At 35.4% G+C, this 17,541-nt stretch overlaps 1 protein-coding gene across 1 annotated transcript; it reads left to right on the top strand.

Moving 5' to 3' along the window:
• Window positions 1–2,012: 2,012 nt before the first annotated feature.
• Window positions 2,013–15,632, top strand: LOC111985655 (cycloartenol synthase 2). Its single transcript, XM_065763032.1, has 18 exons — window positions 2,013–2,241; window positions 5,237–5,422; window positions 5,672–5,761; window positions 5,928–6,122; window positions 6,228–6,312; window positions 7,242–7,408; window positions 8,663–8,851; window positions 9,078–9,191; window positions 9,325–9,447; window positions 9,564–9,686; window positions 9,764–9,859; window positions 10,181–10,237; window positions 11,786–11,832; window positions 11,919–12,062; window positions 12,205–12,382; window positions 13,808–13,888; window positions 14,502–14,585; window positions 15,199–15,632. The coding sequence occupies exons 1-18, from the start codon at window positions 2,044–2,046 to the stop codon at window positions 15,310–15,312; spliced, it is 2,271 nt and encodes a 756-aa protein (XP_065619104.1). The 5' UTR covers window positions 2,013–2,043; the 3' UTR covers window positions 15,313–15,632.
• Window positions 15,633–17,541: the final 1,909 nt, after the last annotated feature.

A 17,541-nucleotide genomic window follows, 5' to 3' on the forward strand; every position in this document is an offset into this window, starting at 1 on the left:
ATGTTTCTTTATTACAAATTTGTCAATAGTATTAGTAAGAAAATAAAATAGAAACTATTAGTTCAGTTGGCATATAGTTTCATAATACAATGAACATATTAATTATTATTGCTAAGATCAAATCTTGAAAATCATCCATTGTTTTCAAATACAATAAACATATTAATTATTATCACTAAGTGAACTTTAATTATTATTGCTCAAAATTCTTTTATCTATTAGTTTGTTTTAACTCTTCACAATTCTTGTATTTAACAATTCAACTCAACTTTGACAACTATTGTACTTTGTAATTGTATTAAGTGTGTTTGGGTCTTAATTCAACTAAACTTTGACGACTATTGTACTTTGTAATTGTATTAAGTGTGTTTTGGTTTTAATTATAAGTCAACTTATTATTTTATATTTTTTCCTACTATTTGCGGGTCTCATATGAGTTCTTACTTATTTTATACTTTTAGCAAAAAGTTAGATAAATTATTCTCAAATAGATACTAAGAAAATTTTTGTTTTGTTAATATTTACTTTTATCTTCGCTNTCAACAATAATAAGAAAATTTATACTCAAAAGGATATCATTTTCGAAACAAGCAGAATTCAATATTCATTAAAAAAAAAAAAAACTCGATCACAATGATAAATACATGCATATATTCATTTGAATTTACCTGAATGCGCATAATTAGATCTGAGCTGTGCTTTTTGTGGAAGCGATTCTTGGTGAAATTCTCGCGAGCCGCCTCGATCTCGGCGAGTTGTTCCGGCGATCCGAGCTTGGCGATCGAACTCCCAAACTTGTCGTCCTACGTGACCGTTCAGCGTCCTCAGCCATGGACTCCCTCCCTCCGCGACCTTCAGCTTCCACATTTTCCGCTACTACGCACAACGCAACAAACAATCAGCAATGCAACTCAGAGAAACAAAACTTCGAGAGCGAAAAAAAAATTGACAATGGAGAGTTTTGCGTTTTACTTTCCAGTAATTGAAACGGAATGTGCATGTGAATGAGAGAGAAGAAATATCGAGAGAAAGTTAGAGTGTTTGGTTCTCGAGAAAATGAAAGCTAGAAAGAAAACGCGTGAGAGGGTGAGAGAGAAAAAAAATAGAGGAAAAAGCAAAAGGCATTACCTATTGATTTGTCACTTTTTTAAAAAACGGATGGAAAGAAAAGAGAGACGGAGAGATTAATTTATAGCAATGCGAAAGGCTAGAGAGAGAGAAGAGAGAGAGAGAGAGAGGAGAGACGGAGCATGCAAACTTTAGACACAAAATACGCACAAGCTCTTGAATATGAAAAATTATTAAGTATTCTCGGATAATTATAAATGCGTATTTTTTCCACTCACATAATGGTGAGTTTTACATATTAAATTTATGGTGAAACTTACATTTATGTGAGAGAAAAAATTATGCATTTATGATATTCTAAGAGTACCTAATATTTTCCCTTGAATATAACTGAGATTTCGAGATAAAGGGCCAGATGTTATATGTCAGTATGTCACTTCCTTCTTTTTGTATTTAGCTGAAATATCTTAGTTAAATTTGAAATTTTTTTACTAAAAATATTGTAAAAAAATAAATAATAAAAGCTCTTTGAATAGTACAGTGGGACCATGGGCCGCGCTAGCCATAACCAGCTTCAAATGAACCCCTTGACTTGGCCAAAATATATATAATATAACATAATATAAATTTTTTTATTGTTTTGATCCTCAAAATAAAATTTTGAACACTCTAATCCTAATTTTTGTTAAGCACAACTTAAATAACCTTAATATAATCCTCTTACCAATATTTTGGCATTTAAAAAAAAAAAAAAAGAAGCCTAACAACAACCCAATTTAATCTAAAATCTTGAAAATAAAAATTAGTTGTTGAATCTGAAGTGCTTTTAATTTGTTATTTGTTGAGTGAAGACCGGGCATGTAGGATATGCCAAGAGTGATTGAGCGAAGATAAAAGTAAATATTAACAACTCGAAGTTTTGTTTCTCTGAGTTGCATTGCTGATTGTTTGTTGCGTTGTGCGTAGTAGCGGAAAATGTGGAAGCTGAAGGTCGCGGAGGGAGGGAGTCCATGGCTGAGGACGCTGAACGGTCACGTAGGACGACAAGTTTGGGAGTTCGATCCCAAGCTCGGATCGCCGGAACAACTCGCCGAGATCGAGGCGGCTCGCGAGAATTTCACCAAGAATCGCTTCCACAAAAAGCACAGCTCAGATCTAATTATGCGCATTCAGGTAAATTCAAATGAATATATGCATGTATTTATCATTGTGATCGAGTTTTTTTTTTTTTTTAATGAATATTGAAATTCTGCTTGTTTCGAAAATGATATCCTTTTGAGTATAAATTTTCTTATTAATTGTTGATTTTTTAAAAATTTTGAAATGAATTTGACAATTTCTCTATTTATTTATGATTTTTTTTGGGGAATATTCGATTAGGAATGCTCATACTTTACAGAAATTGTAGAAAATTATATATATATATATATATACATGTATGTATGTATGTATGTATTCACAATCAGAAATTGAATTGTGATAGAGTGATTTTGGTTCGTGTGCGGTTTGATAAATGTTAATATGATGTGAACTTAGAGAGAGAGAGAGAGAGAGAGAGAGTTTTCCTTATTAGGAAGTTGGTGGTTGTTTGCTTGATTGTTGTTAAACTACTTGATGGAGATTTTCACGTATTGGTTAGGTCATCACAATTGTGTGACTGTGACAAGAACTCAATTCGAATTAGAGGTGGTGTCTTGGTTAGATGAGTTTAAATGAATTGTTTTTTAATGGTTCGGTATCATAGTCATTGATGCTGTGGTCAGCAAGTTGATGATTCATAACGATGGAGTCAACAATAGTGGCGACAGGAACTCTTAACACTATGAATCTATGATAGTTTTTTTTTTTTTTGGTTTGCTTATTTCTTCAGAAACTGTTCTAGTTGTTCACAGCGTTATTGCTAAAATTTTGTTTGTGGGTGGTGACTTCTAATCCCCATATCCAACTTTGGTTTCTTTTTTAGTATCTCTTGAAATAATCCCAAAGAACCCTTTGATCCCAAAAATTAATTAAGCACTTTGTGTTCTTTTATTCTTACACTTTACTATCTAGTGTTAGAATGATGAAAGTCACCATTTGCAAACATCTTAAGCTTTTGAGACAACAGGTAATTTATCATGGTATTAAAACAGGTGGTCCCATTTTCAAACACAATCTTCACTATACCTTAATTATATTATAATAAATCAGATATGCTTTGTTATTTAATTAAACTTCAGAATAATTAATATTCTGCAATATTTTCTTTCTCATCCCTTAGTTATTGGTACTTATCAAAAAAAAAAAAAAAACAAATTGCTGATAAAGCTTTAAAGATTTTTTTAAAAAATAGCAGGACAAGGTGTGCAACAGTACTTGTATGCTGATCATGATTCATGCAGGTCAGTATTACCCAGTACAGTGTGACCTCATGAATGTAGATCAAAATAAATTTACTCTAACCAATGACAGACAAGTTTGGACCTGCTCATATCATACAAGTAATAAAATAATTGACATTTTTTTAGATGATTTTCTATGACAAGCAATAAATTTACTAAAAAAGAAGGAAAGGAGAAAAGGGGGGGGGGTGGGAGTAGTTCCAGCTCCAAGTACAATAAGTGTTGTTAAAAGCGCGCTTAAGTACAATAAGTGTTGTCATGCTTAAAGCACGCTTAAGCTCAAAGCTCGAAGCCCCAAGCTCTCAACGCTTTGCTAGGCCCAAAAAAAGCTCATTTAATGAAGCGTGCTTTAGGCATGCTTTTTTGGAGCTTTTTGAAGAAGCCCAAAGCACGCCTAGGCATGCTTTTTTATTTTATTGCTAAAAAAGATACGAATCATCAAAATTAATTGCTTGATGTTGAAAGAAATGACATAAACCAATTATTTACTACACAACCACTATCCTTAGGGTGTTGTATTACACAAACAAAAACAATTTATTTTTTTATTATGACATGAACAAGGTTAATTTACATATCTTGTGCTTTTTGGTCTTTGACTTTTAGATGTATGTTAATTGAACCATATATGTCATTTGATCATAACTATAATGTTTATGTACTTTTATAGAGCACAAGAGAATTATATAAAATATTATGTTTAAACCTTCTATGACTAGATCATTATGATCTTGACCAATGATAATTTTTTTTCAATTTACTATATAAAAATTTTAAGAATTGAAATAACTTAGGTAAAATTTGAACTTACGAACATTATACAATTGCACTTACCTAATGGGTAAAGTATACAAATTTTGAGTTATTATTAATTTTTATTATTTGTTAGATATTTCTATTAGAAGTTATGAGATATTATATTTGAAAACTGTGTGCTTTACTTCAATCAAGTGTGTGCATGTGCTTTGCACCTAGGCTCTACGAGGCCTATGCTTAAGTGCGCTTGACACTTTTACCAACATGTCTAGAGACTACAACTTAAGATTTAAATGATGTAAGAAATATGATTGTGGGTTTCATGTTGTGTTTTCTCGGGTTAATTGATTTTCATTCACAAGAAGGGTCCAAGTCTCTTGAAAGAAGAGAAGAAAATTCCTTGTTTCTATCATCAGATCGTGGAAAGAACATGCTTTTGTATCTTCTTGAGTTCTTGATGTAACAAACAAACCAAATAGCGTCTACAAGACTTTGTTCACTGTACAATGAGGTCATTAATCATTCAAGGTTTTTTGTGGACGGATTAATTGAATTAATCAAATGAATTATATAAATCAATCTGTTTGAATGTGGTTTATTCTCAGTGAATATATAGAGATATTCAATTGGCATCTTATATGTGGTAATTTTGGCAATTAACCATATGGTTCTCCTTCCACATCTTATATGTGGTCCAATATAATTGAAGAAAATCAATGTAAAGATATAACTTTCTTTTCTTAGTTTTTTCATTAGAAATAAAAGACATGTAATTTCAAATGCCTTCCCTAATAAAAATAGTAAAAAAGGGCATACATTGGTAAATATCTGTCTCTTTGAAGATTTTTTTTCCCCTCTGGTGTGTCCTATGGCCTTTGGATCAATGCATCTCGTCTTCCATCTTGGGCGGAGATTGAATTATAGTTTCACTATTGTATTGATGCTTTGTTATTTTTTTGCCTTAAAAAAAGTGCTCTACTTGAATTTCATCATTTATATTTAACCATTGGCCTTTCCTTACTTGAATACAGTTTTCCAAGGAAAACCCACGTGATGTAGTTCTACCCCAAGTCAAAGTAAAGGAAACAGAGGATGTTAAAGAGGAGATGGTGACAAAGACGTTAAGAAGGGCTATGAGTTTCTATTCAACTATCCAAGCCCATGATGGACATTGGCCGGGGGACTATGGAGGTCCTATGTTTCTTTTGCCTGGCTTGGTAAGTGCTAATCTTACCACCAGCACCTCTTTTGTTGTAGAAGATATTCTAATGACCTCATAAGTTTTATGGTTGGTAATCATCACGATACAATTGTATTTTGCCTTCAGAAAATGTGTGAGGGGTGTCAAAGTTAATTATCTTCTTTATAATGCCTTTTTTCTTGATATGTATCTTCTTTTTATAATTTTCTGCAAAAGAAATAATCATGTTATTCTTGACATACTTTTTGCCTGTATAATGGATTAGGTAATTACTTTGTCTGTCACTGGAGCACTAAATGCAGTTTTATCTGAAGAACATAAAAAGGAAATGTGCCGTTACCTCTACAATCATCAGGTAATTACAATTTTCTGCAATGTTACAAGTACAGCTTATCCTGACTTATCCTGTATTATATGTTGTCAGTTTCTTAGTTATTTTCAGTTGTTTGTTAAATTCTTTCCTTTGTAGAGTCTTGCACTTGGACCAAAAACCATCTTAATGTAAAGATATGTAAGTGCAGAACAAAGATGGTGGGTGGGGATTGCACATTGAGGGCCCAAGTACCATGTTTGGTACGGTCTTAAGCTATGTTACATTAAGGTTGCTTGGTGAAGGAGCTAATGATGGGCAAGGAGCAATTGAGAGAGGGCGTACCTGGATTCTGAGCCATGGCAGTGCTACTGCGATAACCTCGTGGGGGAAGATGTGGCTTTCAGTTGAGACTTTATCCTTTATATTTTCAGTTTAAACAATGAACTTGATGTTTGCTGGTGATCTAGGGCATTTGCTTAGTTCCTTTTGTATTGCTTGTTGGTAATAGGTACTTGGAGCATTTGAATGGTCTGGCAATAATCCCCTTCCCCCTGAGATATGGCTTCTTCCTTACGTGCTCCCAATTCATCCAGGTAAACAACCATTTATTACACTTTATACAAACAAACACTAATATGGCTTTATTTTTAAAAAAGAGGATAAATGGGTCTTATCCTTTTTTTCCAAATCACAGTTGATTACTTGAGTTTTTCTTCTAGAAGTTCTATGCACTAAGGTTATGTACATTACTTTGGGACTTGTATTTATTTGACATGGTGTTGATATTCAAGTTTATAACTGAAAATTTGATTTGGAGGTGATTAACTTTAATGGTTCTAAAATTAATTTCAATATTTTCTATTGATATCATTAGAATGTGGTGCTGATGATTGAAATCATTAATCTAAATAAAATGAACTGAGTTTGTTTTTGAGGGATGAAAATGATGCTTTTGAGCTGAACAAGATCAGAATTCAGTTGCTAATGAGCTCTGGCTCAAATGGCACTTCCTCCTCCCTCAATAATGGGATAGAGGTAAGGTCTTGGGTCCCAGACCGATGGGTACATGTGTAACTTAACTTTTTTTTTTTTTTTTAATAAATGGGTACGTGTGTAACTTACCACTAAAAGGTCACTAGTCTCAATTTTGAGAGAAATTTGAGTCTATGACGTATATATTGATTATTTCTCCTATTTTTTTGTTCTGCATCCTATTTTAGCATCTTCCTCATGCTGTGGTTTGCTGATTAGCGCCCCCCCCCCCCCCCCCCAAAAAAAAAAAAACTTCTCTGACATACTTGTCAGTTTTTCCCCCAAAAGATTCTTGCACAAATTGCAACTGGGATGAATGTAACTATCCTTAGCCTTTATGGTTGTCCTTTGCTTTTGCATTGTATGGTGATTTCATTTGTCAAAAAACTTGAAGTGAACTTGGTTTCTAATTGACATACGTAACAAGTGCATAATTCTTGCACCAAAATTATGTCAAAGGGAAGCTATTAATTTTCATTCCACTCTGCAGGAAGGATGTGGTGTCACTGCCGGATGGTCTATTTGCCAATGTCATACTTATATGGGAAGAGATTTGTAGGTCCAATTACACCAACAGTTTTGTCTTTGAGGAAGGAGCTCTATAATGTCCCCTATCATGAAATAGATTGGAATGAGGCACGCAGCCTATGTGCAAAGGTTGGTCAAAATGTTATTTTTATCCGGTCAAATCTAAGCTTGTCATGTAAAGATACATTTTTAATTCTTTGCATTACTTTGCACTCTTCTCTGCACCTTATTGAGAATTTGGAAGAAATTTTGATGATGTTTTAAAAAATCTGTATCTTTAAAATTCCTATAATTACAGACTTTAACCATTGTGTTGAAACTCCATGCGTCATTACTTGCTCACAAATGTGTCAACAGCCAATTCTTGCATTGGACTATTCAACATAAGAATGTTAGAATTTTTTTTATAAGTAAGATATTTTATTCAAAGGAAATAATAGCTCAAAATGGCGACTTCCATAAGCAATTACAAACAAACATTCATATGCTCCAAAATATCGACAACAGAGTTACATGACAACCCCCCCCCCCCCCCCCGGCTCAATTGGAGCGCAATATATTTTTATAAGTGCCAATTGTAGCACAATATTCAAACAAAGATCTCAAAAAACTATTATTAATATCTTGCATTGATTTCTCTTCATCTTCAAAAGTCCTGTGGTTTTTCTCTCTCCAAATGGTCCACATGATGCAAGATGCAATTGGGAGTTGCTTGCCGAACGAGGTTTCAATGACAGCCAAATGCTCCTCTTCATGAAAACAGAAAGTCACCTGTGTTGGCATCACCCCTATCACTCCAAAGGCTGTAAATGCAAAAGACCACAACTCCTAGGCTACAGGGAATGTAGATAGAGCCACGTCTCAAATACTCATAAAGGATTGTATACTAAACCACCCTGAGAAAGTAACTTGGATTGTTTTCTATCAATCCTTTTCGTGTTTTAGCTTGAATTCTTAATTGTGGTGCAAATGCTGTATTGATACCTAAGTTGTGAATAGAATCCTTAGTAAAAGTGCCATTGGTTTGATTTTTTTTAATAACATGGTGAACTCATTGAACATACAAGATCCATTTTTGGTGGTCACTTCTTTTTGGTACCATGAGAAAGTAATGCATTAAAGTTGACATTCTGTATCCTGTGTGTGAAGCAAACTAATTTCAGATATCACAATGAGCTAATTTCTATGGGTTTTGGGTATTCTAAGAACCTTGGCAATAAGGTTGAATGGATAGACATTGTGCTTTGGTTCTAATAAAATGCTAAGGAATATGAAAAAGCATAACTCTGTAGTTAATTTTGCTGGTGTTAGCAGCTACCAGTTTATACTTTCATTTGGATCAGTGCTATGATGGGAAAAGGATTCATTATTTTCTTTTCACAGGAAGATTTGTACTACCCGCACCCACTGGTGCAGGATGTACTTTGGGCATCTCTTCATAAAGTTGTTGAGCCAGTTTTAATGCATTGGCCTGGAAAAAAATTGAGAGAAAAGGCTCTTCACACTGCGATTGAGCACATAAACTATGAAGATGAAAATACTCGTTATATTTGCATAGGACCTGTAAACAAGGTATTTTGTCTCAACCGTACTCTTTTTTGGTGTTGAACTTCTATCTGTTAAACAGGAGGGTGAGCCGGTGAGGTACTTGCTGTCAGTACTGGCAGTTAATTTATTATTAAGAATTATACAATTTCTTTTGGTTCATAATCTAATCTCTGTATTCCAATTTGAGACAAGGTGTTAGGCTTTTTATTTCAATTTGAGAATTATAGTTTGAAGTTACTATGATTTGCAGGTGTTAAATATGCTCTGTTGTTGGGTGGAAGATCCAAATTCAGAAGCTTTTAAGTTGCATCTTCCCAGAATACATGATTATCTGTGGATTGCTGAAGATGGCATGAAAATGCAGGTCCATGTTGTTCCTTTCTATAACCAATTCAAATGTGCAATTTTCATGAAGTTGCAATTATTAAAATGTTTCATACAATTTGACTGTGGTTATATATCAAAATTTATAGTGCATACTGATGACTTTGTTGCAGGGTTATAATGGGAGTCAATTATGGGATACTGCTTTTGCTGCTCAAGCAATTATTTCAACCAATCTTTTGGAAGAGTATGGTCCAACTCTCAAAAAAGCACATACGTTCATAAAAAAATCGCAGGTGAATTTTTTTCTTCATTTATTAATACTTATTTGTTGTCTAGGGCTTCTTAATACTGTGATTAATTCAATTCCTTCACCTTTTTCCTTGTTGATTGGTTTTTCTTTGCTCTGAAGGTTTTAGATGATTGCCCAGGCAATCTTGATTTTTGGTATCGCCACATTTCAAAAGGCGCCTGGCCTTTCTCAACTGCCGATCACGGTTGGCCCATCTCAGACTGCACAGCAGAAGGATTGAAAGTAAGAGTTTATTAATCTCAAACTATTTTGTTTGGTTATTTTGTGGGTTATAACTTCTTTTTCCTTTTATATTTCAGGCTGCCCTTTTATTATCTAAAATTCCAACATATGTTGGTGAACCATTAGACACAAAGCAATTCTATGACGCTGTAAATGTCATTCTCTCATTACAGGTAGTTTGCATTCTGATAATTTAATTAAATAATTATACTGGTTTAATAGCCAGTGCATCACCAATCATTTCTACTCAATGTGCTGAGCATACCTTCTCTGAAAGTCGTAATATGTGGTCTGCATGCCTATGTGAGTATACTTATGGGTTTAAAATTTGGTCATCTGCTAATACTTTAACACACAAACTCAGCCAATTGTATAATAACTAACTTTTGTTAAGCCTTTTCATTCTGCTGCTTGTTCTTGTTCCCATCTGTACACAGTATCAACCATTGTGTTTGAGATAATTTCTGATAGGCTATTTTTTAATATCAATGCAGAATGGAGATGGCGGTTTTGCAACATATGAGCTCACAAGATCCTATCAGTGGTTGGAGGTAGCCTCCTTTTAGTGCTTGTTACCAGTAATGTTTAAGTTTCCTTATTTTACTTACTGTATTTTATCCCGTTCTAAGGCTTGTGGGCAACCATGAGTTACTTTTAATGGTCTCCTTCCTCGAGCAGTATAGTGTTAAGGTGTGTTTATTATAATAAATAAGGTATAAGCATTCATTCTGTTCCTTTATATATATATATATATATATGGCTGAGTCTGATCTTTTTCATGTCTAGATGTTGTGGTTGTTGTCATGTGGGATGTCTTCTTCCCTTTGTTTTTTGGGATTACCTGTCAAATATGTAGCATGTATGAAATATAGAAAAATGATGAAACTTTCATATTTGTTCCCCCTTTCAAGTCCAAATCTCAAGCTTTCTGATGCATGTTCTTGGTCATTAGTCTTGAGATCTGGAACTTCACGTAAAAATAACGAAGATCATACCCCATTACCATGAGCCTCTTCAGTGGACCTGTTGCTGTTAATGTTTCTATTTTGTGCTTCACTGTTGCCTGGCTTATCTCTAAGGATTCAGTTGATCATCACCTTTATTCATTGTTCTCACACAAGTTTATGCTCACTCAGTCTTTTTGGTATTTTATTTTCATCTGTTTTAAGGCTTCGTCAATGATCCCTCCTAGGTTGAATTATTAGGGGCTTTGGGTAAACTCAAGGTGTTGTGGGATGTCACTCCTATTCTATTGTTTTGAGAAAAGAGGGTGCATTAACTTTGGATGGAGTTGTATATAATCAACTGGAGTGAGAAGAGTTCTCTCATTTGAACTAAGTACCTCTTTTTGGAATTTTTCCCTTGGTATAGGGGCTTTATTTTTTCTTTTCTTTTCTTATCCTGTAATTTGTGCATGTCTTTTATATGTTTCTACTCTCTTTTTTTCCTAAAAAAATATCTGGCCATCCTCTTTCTCTTTCCCTTTTTGTCTCTACTAAATTTTTGTTTCTTTTTTCTTCTTCTTTTGGGGGCCGGAAGGCATCATTTATATCACCTTTTTTTTCAGTTATATTATCTTTTCCATTTTTTCTTTTCTTTTCTTTTTTCCTTTTATTTTTTTTATTTTTTTTCTGTTTTGTTGATTTTTCCTTGAATGATTAATGCATTGGGCCCTTAATTCCCCTACTACCCCCACCTCTTTTTTTCTTTAATGTTTGATTTTTAGCTTACGGCTCTTTTGCTGAAGATATCAGGCTAAATCATGTAGTGACAGATTGTATACTTGCATAAAATTTAAATAATTTTACTAGTGTAAAATGGGCTTGATTTTTTGTTTTTTGGGTTAGTGGATGAAGTATTGATGTATTTATTGTCACTTACCACAGTTAAAGGCCAGGAAAATTTTCAATAATTTTCATAGACTATAATCTTAATGGAAGAATGAAAAAAAGTTGTGTTAACTTGCACACTATAAAATGTATCATGAGTTTGCCTTAGTTGTTATGCATAGAAAACATGCACGGAAACATGTGTTCCATCATTAGTTAAGCTCTAGATCATGGAAAGGTAATAGATTCCATCTTGTTCTTTGTCTTCAGTTGATCAACCCTGCAGAAACCTTCGGTGACATTGTTATTGATTATCCGTAAGATATCTACACTGACTTCAATTAGTTGCTATGTTCTCTTGTGAGATGAATTTAATGTTTGATAATGACTTTAATGGCCGTAGTTATGTGGAATGCACCTCAGCAGCAATTCAAGCTTTAACATTATTTAAGAAATCATATCCCGGGCATTGTCAAGAAGAAATAGAACTCTGTATCAAAAGAGCTGTTATGTTCATTGAAAAGATACAAGAATCAGATGGTTCATGGTTTGCTTCTCCATCTATTAGTCCATGAGCTGTGTCTCACTGAATTCTTTGTTTTTTATTCATGTTCAAGTGTGACAAGTGATTTGCTTTTGCTATTTATTTCATGGGTTATGTACCTTTAATATCTAAAAGTGCTGAACAGGTATGGTTCTTGGGGTGTTTGCTTCACCTATGGTACGTGGTTTGGGGTAAAAGGGTTGGTGGCTGCTGGAAAGAACTTCAACAATTGCTCTAGTATCCAGAAAGCTTGTGACTTTCTACTGTCTAAGCAGCTTCCTTCTGGTGGCTGGGGAGAGAGCTATCTTTCATGTCAAAACAAGGTAATTTTTTTTATTTTTGCATCAGATATACTCTTCTTTCCAAAGGCATGCATGACATTTAATATATCAGTCTTACATGTGCTCCAAGAAACTGATAAATTGTCCCCCATTGTATAACCTAATCTACAAAACCCTCCAATTTAAGCCACACATTTTCAAATTAAAATGATACATTCCCTCTGTTTATCCTATTAACATCAAGCATAATTGGAAAATGGTCGTTGGAGTACTCTTCCCGATGTGTTTTAATGAGAAACCTGTCCAATTTGGACATTGATGCTCATGTTTGTTGGACCTGGTAAGAGTACCAGCTTCAATGGTAAATCCATCTGCCCCTGATTTGAAATGAAATCACAAAAATCCCACATGGCTGTGGAAATCCTTTCTGCTTCCACTCTTTCACTAGGAAAATGATTGACATTAAAATCCCCCCAACACCTCCCCCCCTCCCCTACACAAATCCCCACCAACCGTGTACCCCTGCGAATTTCTGCCACAGTTGTCTTCTTTCCCCAGCTGCATTGGGTCATATATTCCTGAAAAAGCCCAAATGTAGCCACCAACAGTGCTTCTAAACTTCAGGAAACAGAAACTGCTCACTGCCTCTTCCAGTTTGTAAAAGACTCTTTTGTCCCATAGTTAAATACCACATGAAGTTACCACCGAGTGCAAACAAGACCAATTCACAAATTGGTTTCTGCCAATGCTCCTCACTGTTTACCTAGTCAAGGACCTAATTTTTTTCTCCTGAAAGCACACAATGTTTCCTTCTAATCCCTTAATTGATTTTTGATACTTTGCCTTTTTCCCACATCATTCTTACCACAGACATTCCGAGATAGTATTCTGAGCTTGATGGGGATTGTGATAGAGACCCCTATCCCTGAAGCAGTATCCCCATACTGCCTGTTCATTTTCTCTTAAATTTATTCATAATCTGTAACTGACCAATGCTATTAGTTTCTCTGGATAACAATTCTGGTGTAGCTAATAGCTTCCATCCCTGCTATAATGGTTGATAACGTTGATCTATTTCCATGTTGAGGCAGAGCCAAGGGCTTCTTAGTGGCCAAGGTCCAAAAATTTCAAATCCTTCTTTGTGGTTTTGATAAGTGGGAGGGGGGTTTTCTCTCTCAAATTTTGTGGGGTGGCTCCCAAGCTTCTATTTATTTTCTATGTTCAAATTATGCATTTTTCAAATTTTGGAGTATAGACTTATTACAAGCGTAAACAAAGTGAAAGGAAATTATGTAATATAATTAACTTGATTGAAATGGTTCTTGATAACATGGATTAGCTTATCAAACCACTAATCTTGGGTGAGAAAACAAAATCCAACGGTGCTCAATGCTGATATTTCTATATAGGTCTTGTCCATCATTATATTAAATGCGTTTTCTGTTGCTTTTTCTATGTTGGCAACAGGTGTATTCAAATTTAGAGGGCAACAGGGCTCATGTTGTAAATACTGCATGGGCTATTTTGGCACTTATAGATGCTGGGCAGGTATGCATCAAGTTTTACTTCATGACCTGTTTTGTAGACAAGGGTTCCATAGCTTGTGATTTGGACAATTTTGATTTAATTTACTTATCATATAGCCTCTTTGACCTCCTTTTACTCTTGATCAGAAGTATGTTCATATGTTCATAGTGCTATTAATAACAGTTTAAGAAAAAATGGAAGTTCCTTTTCCTTATAAGAGTATTTGAAGAATATGAGCTTAGTTGATAACGCTTGTGCCACATGTTTTTATTTCAATGAAATTTTCTAGTGTTGATAAGGATTTGGATTAGAGTGGGCTCCTCCAGAGTTTCCAATCAGAATTGCATGTGTTGTTTGGCAACCTTTGGCTGCGGGTGAAACTCAAAATTGGGACACATCAAATCCATGTGAACAAAGAAAGATGAAAAGAAAGAGTGCCATTTTTTGAATGATTTGACTTGATCTCATTCTTCAAACATGATTCCATAGTTGAGATTTTCCAACTCAACTTGGAATTCCTTGTGAGAACTGCAAAGGAGCTGGATTTGGATATGTCTTCTAATAAATACCTTGTGATAGGTTTTATTTTCTTGCAAATGCAATTTATTTTATTCTTGAAATTTTTCTGGACCAGGCTGAGAGGGACCCAACACCACTGCACCAGGCGGCCAAATTTTTGATAAATTCTCAAATGGAGAACGGAGATTTTCCTCAACAGGTAATCCTATAATGTACTCAGTATAGCATGTTTAATCGATTTCCATAAAAACCAGCATCTTATATCTTTCTTTCAAAATGTCGGCGCTTATATCTGGGTTGAAGTTGTTGATTATTCTTATACCTAAGTAGGCAGATGGTAAATAGAAAGTACATGGCTTTGGCATGTATGACATTCCTGTTTTCTTTCTTTTTCCCTCTGATGTAAAGCTTCTTTTTTATGCCCTTCTTTGACCATGATAAATTGCTTATTGTTTCTTTGATAATTTTCTTTATTTATATATTTTCTTGTTGCTACTATAGATTAATAATAGTTATAGAAACAACTTTCAATGCGTTTCCTTTGGTGGCTTAAAATTGTATTTTAATAAATAAACTTGAAAATCTGGTCTGAAACTTATGCTAAAACTGTGCCACTATTGAAATTGGGGGTTGAGCTCAAGCTTTTAAGAACCGAAACTGTGAGTTGAACCAACTATTTTAGATCCTGAAAACCCTAAGCGTGTTGATTTATGAAATATTTGTAGATAACTTTTATGGAAAAAGGGAAAGGTTGCTGTTTATTTACAATGCTAATTTTATGTTTAATAATACTTATTTTATTTTTATCACAGGAAATCATGGGGGTCTTCAACAGGAATTGTATGATCACCTACGCTGCTTACAGGAACATATTTCCTATTTGGGCATTGGGAGAATACCGCTGTCGGGTATTGCAGACTTCATAAGCCAACATTGCTGTTATTTTCAGTTCATTTTTTAGGAAGTTGAAGTACTTTGTCAGCCTTTTTTTTTTTCTTTTTTTTTTCTTTTAGCTTTCCCTAGTTCCCTAATCAATCGCCTGAGCACAAAAAAACTCAAAAGAGAAAAGGGAGAAAATTTGCAACAAATCACTAGCTCATCTATTCTATATTTCAAATTTACTGTTTTGTATAGGGCTTATCTTATTCCCATCAGATCTTAGTAGGGTTTTCTGAGTTGTAAAATAAATAAATAATACCTCTTCTTTTTTGTTTTATTAAGAGGATTCGCATCCGTCTATTTAAAATTTTCTATCTATTTTAGCATAAAAGCGCACTTTAACCATTTGCAAAAGCATGACTATTGTTTCACTTACCCCCCTACCCACATTAAAACACACTCTCTCTCTCTATGTTTTATCAGAACAATACTCTCTCTCATGGTGTCATCCATTCTCTGCCCATCACTTCAACACAAACCCATATCAATCCAAGTCCATTTTTGGCATTTGCATATAAATCTAAGGCAAACCCGATCCTTGAACCAACCATCACAGACTCGATTCAGTTCAATTGGGCCCGTATCTTCATTTTCTCTCTCATGGTGGTTGCAAGCACTTAGCCCAAGCTTCCATGGCAACAGTGACAGTAGCTGTGACATGGGTTTTGGGTTGATTTGGTTTATTCAAATAGGTTTTTGGTTGGATTTTGTTTTGGGTTATTTTGAGTTCAATTTGTGATGAGTTTTTAGATTTGTTTGGGTTAATTTCTTCTTCTTCTTCTTCTTCTTCCTCCTCTTTTTCTGTGGATTGAAGAGAGAGAGAGAGAGAGAGAGGAGAGGGAAAAAGAATGATTTAAAAAATCAAATAGAAAGTGTGGGGCCTATGAGCTTGACAGCCTCGGCCCATCACGAAACAGGCCCAAGGCCCAGGCCGAGGAGCATAGGTCATCTTTTGTTGTTGTTGTTGGGTTAAATTGGGGGAAGCCTCTTTTCTCAATCCACACCGAGGACCACCTCATCCTCGGCCTAACGAAGGAGATTTTAGGGAGAGACTAACCCCAAAGTAAGCTGTCATTCTCACATTTAATGCATTCAACTAACTCCCCCTGGCAGCATTAATGGGGAGGTAACCCCTTGGCAGGATAATGTTGATCAGAGTGAACCACTTGAGTACCGATAAGGCCTCTGATGGGACGGACGGCCAGATAAGAAGGCAAATAGATGATCAACAGATGGAAAGAGGGGATAGGAGGATGAAAATTATAAAAGAAAAGTTAGTAAAGTAAATGAAAGAGGGGGGGAAGAAAAAGGGAGAACCATAAGGCCTCCTCGGCCACAGGCCGAGGAGCATCTCCCCCCTTGAAAGAAAAACTCTTAGCATTTTTTTTTGTTACAAGAAAGTTCATGCTTGGTGATCGACGGCCAGCACCTAAACCTTTCACTTCACTCTCTATAAATTTATTGTTTGGGCTTATTGGGCTGAAAACCCATCACTCAGGGTCAATCCAAGTTGAGTCCCTACAATTGGCGCCGTCTGTGGGAAGGATTAGGGTGCTGGCCGGCACACCAGATAAGTGTTCTAAGTTCTAAGTATTCGTTTTAAAAAAAAAGAGTGTATGAAAGATTTGGCAGTAAAAAAAAAAAAGAGAAAAACAAAACAAGCAAAGAAAAATCTTGATATTATTATTTCATGCATAGAAAAATTATATATTACAATCAGAGGCTCAAGTAGGCCTGTTCTACAAGCAAATTTACGAGCTAATAGCCACCTGCTATTCCTACAATCAGAGGCCCAGGTGGAGCCGCCCTAGGGAGAGGCTAGCCGGAGGGAACTGTCAACTCGTGCTTTTATTTGGCACCAAGAGAATGGGAGAGCTTGACACGCGGTGGAGGAGGTGAAGGACAATCATGCTCTCAGGCCCCCAACCACTCCCTCCTCGGCTAGGCGGAGCTGGAACAAAGAGAAGAGCAGATACAGGGGCTCCGGGATACCCTCCCCCATGATGTTCCCTCGATTCTCTTCGTTCCTCTCAAGTGTTGGCCGTTGGAGACGGCAACACTCGAGCACCGCCTATGAGGTGAATTCGCACGTCTTCCTCGTCGGGGGTGTGCTCCGGGGAAAGACATTAGGTTCTCTAACAACATCCCTCTGGGATACCTTGAAGGGCACCATCAGGGTTACGCCTAGACTCTGCCGCACCGAAAGCCCGGTGGGG

Source organism: Quercus suber, unplaced genomic scaffold (genome assembly GCF_002906115.3).
Source record: "Quercus suber isolate HL8 unplaced genomic scaffold, Cork oak 2.0 scaffold_487, whole genome shotgun sequence".
Taxonomy (NCBI): Eukaryota; Viridiplantae; Streptophyta; class Magnoliopsida; order Fagales; family Fagaceae; genus Quercus; species Quercus suber.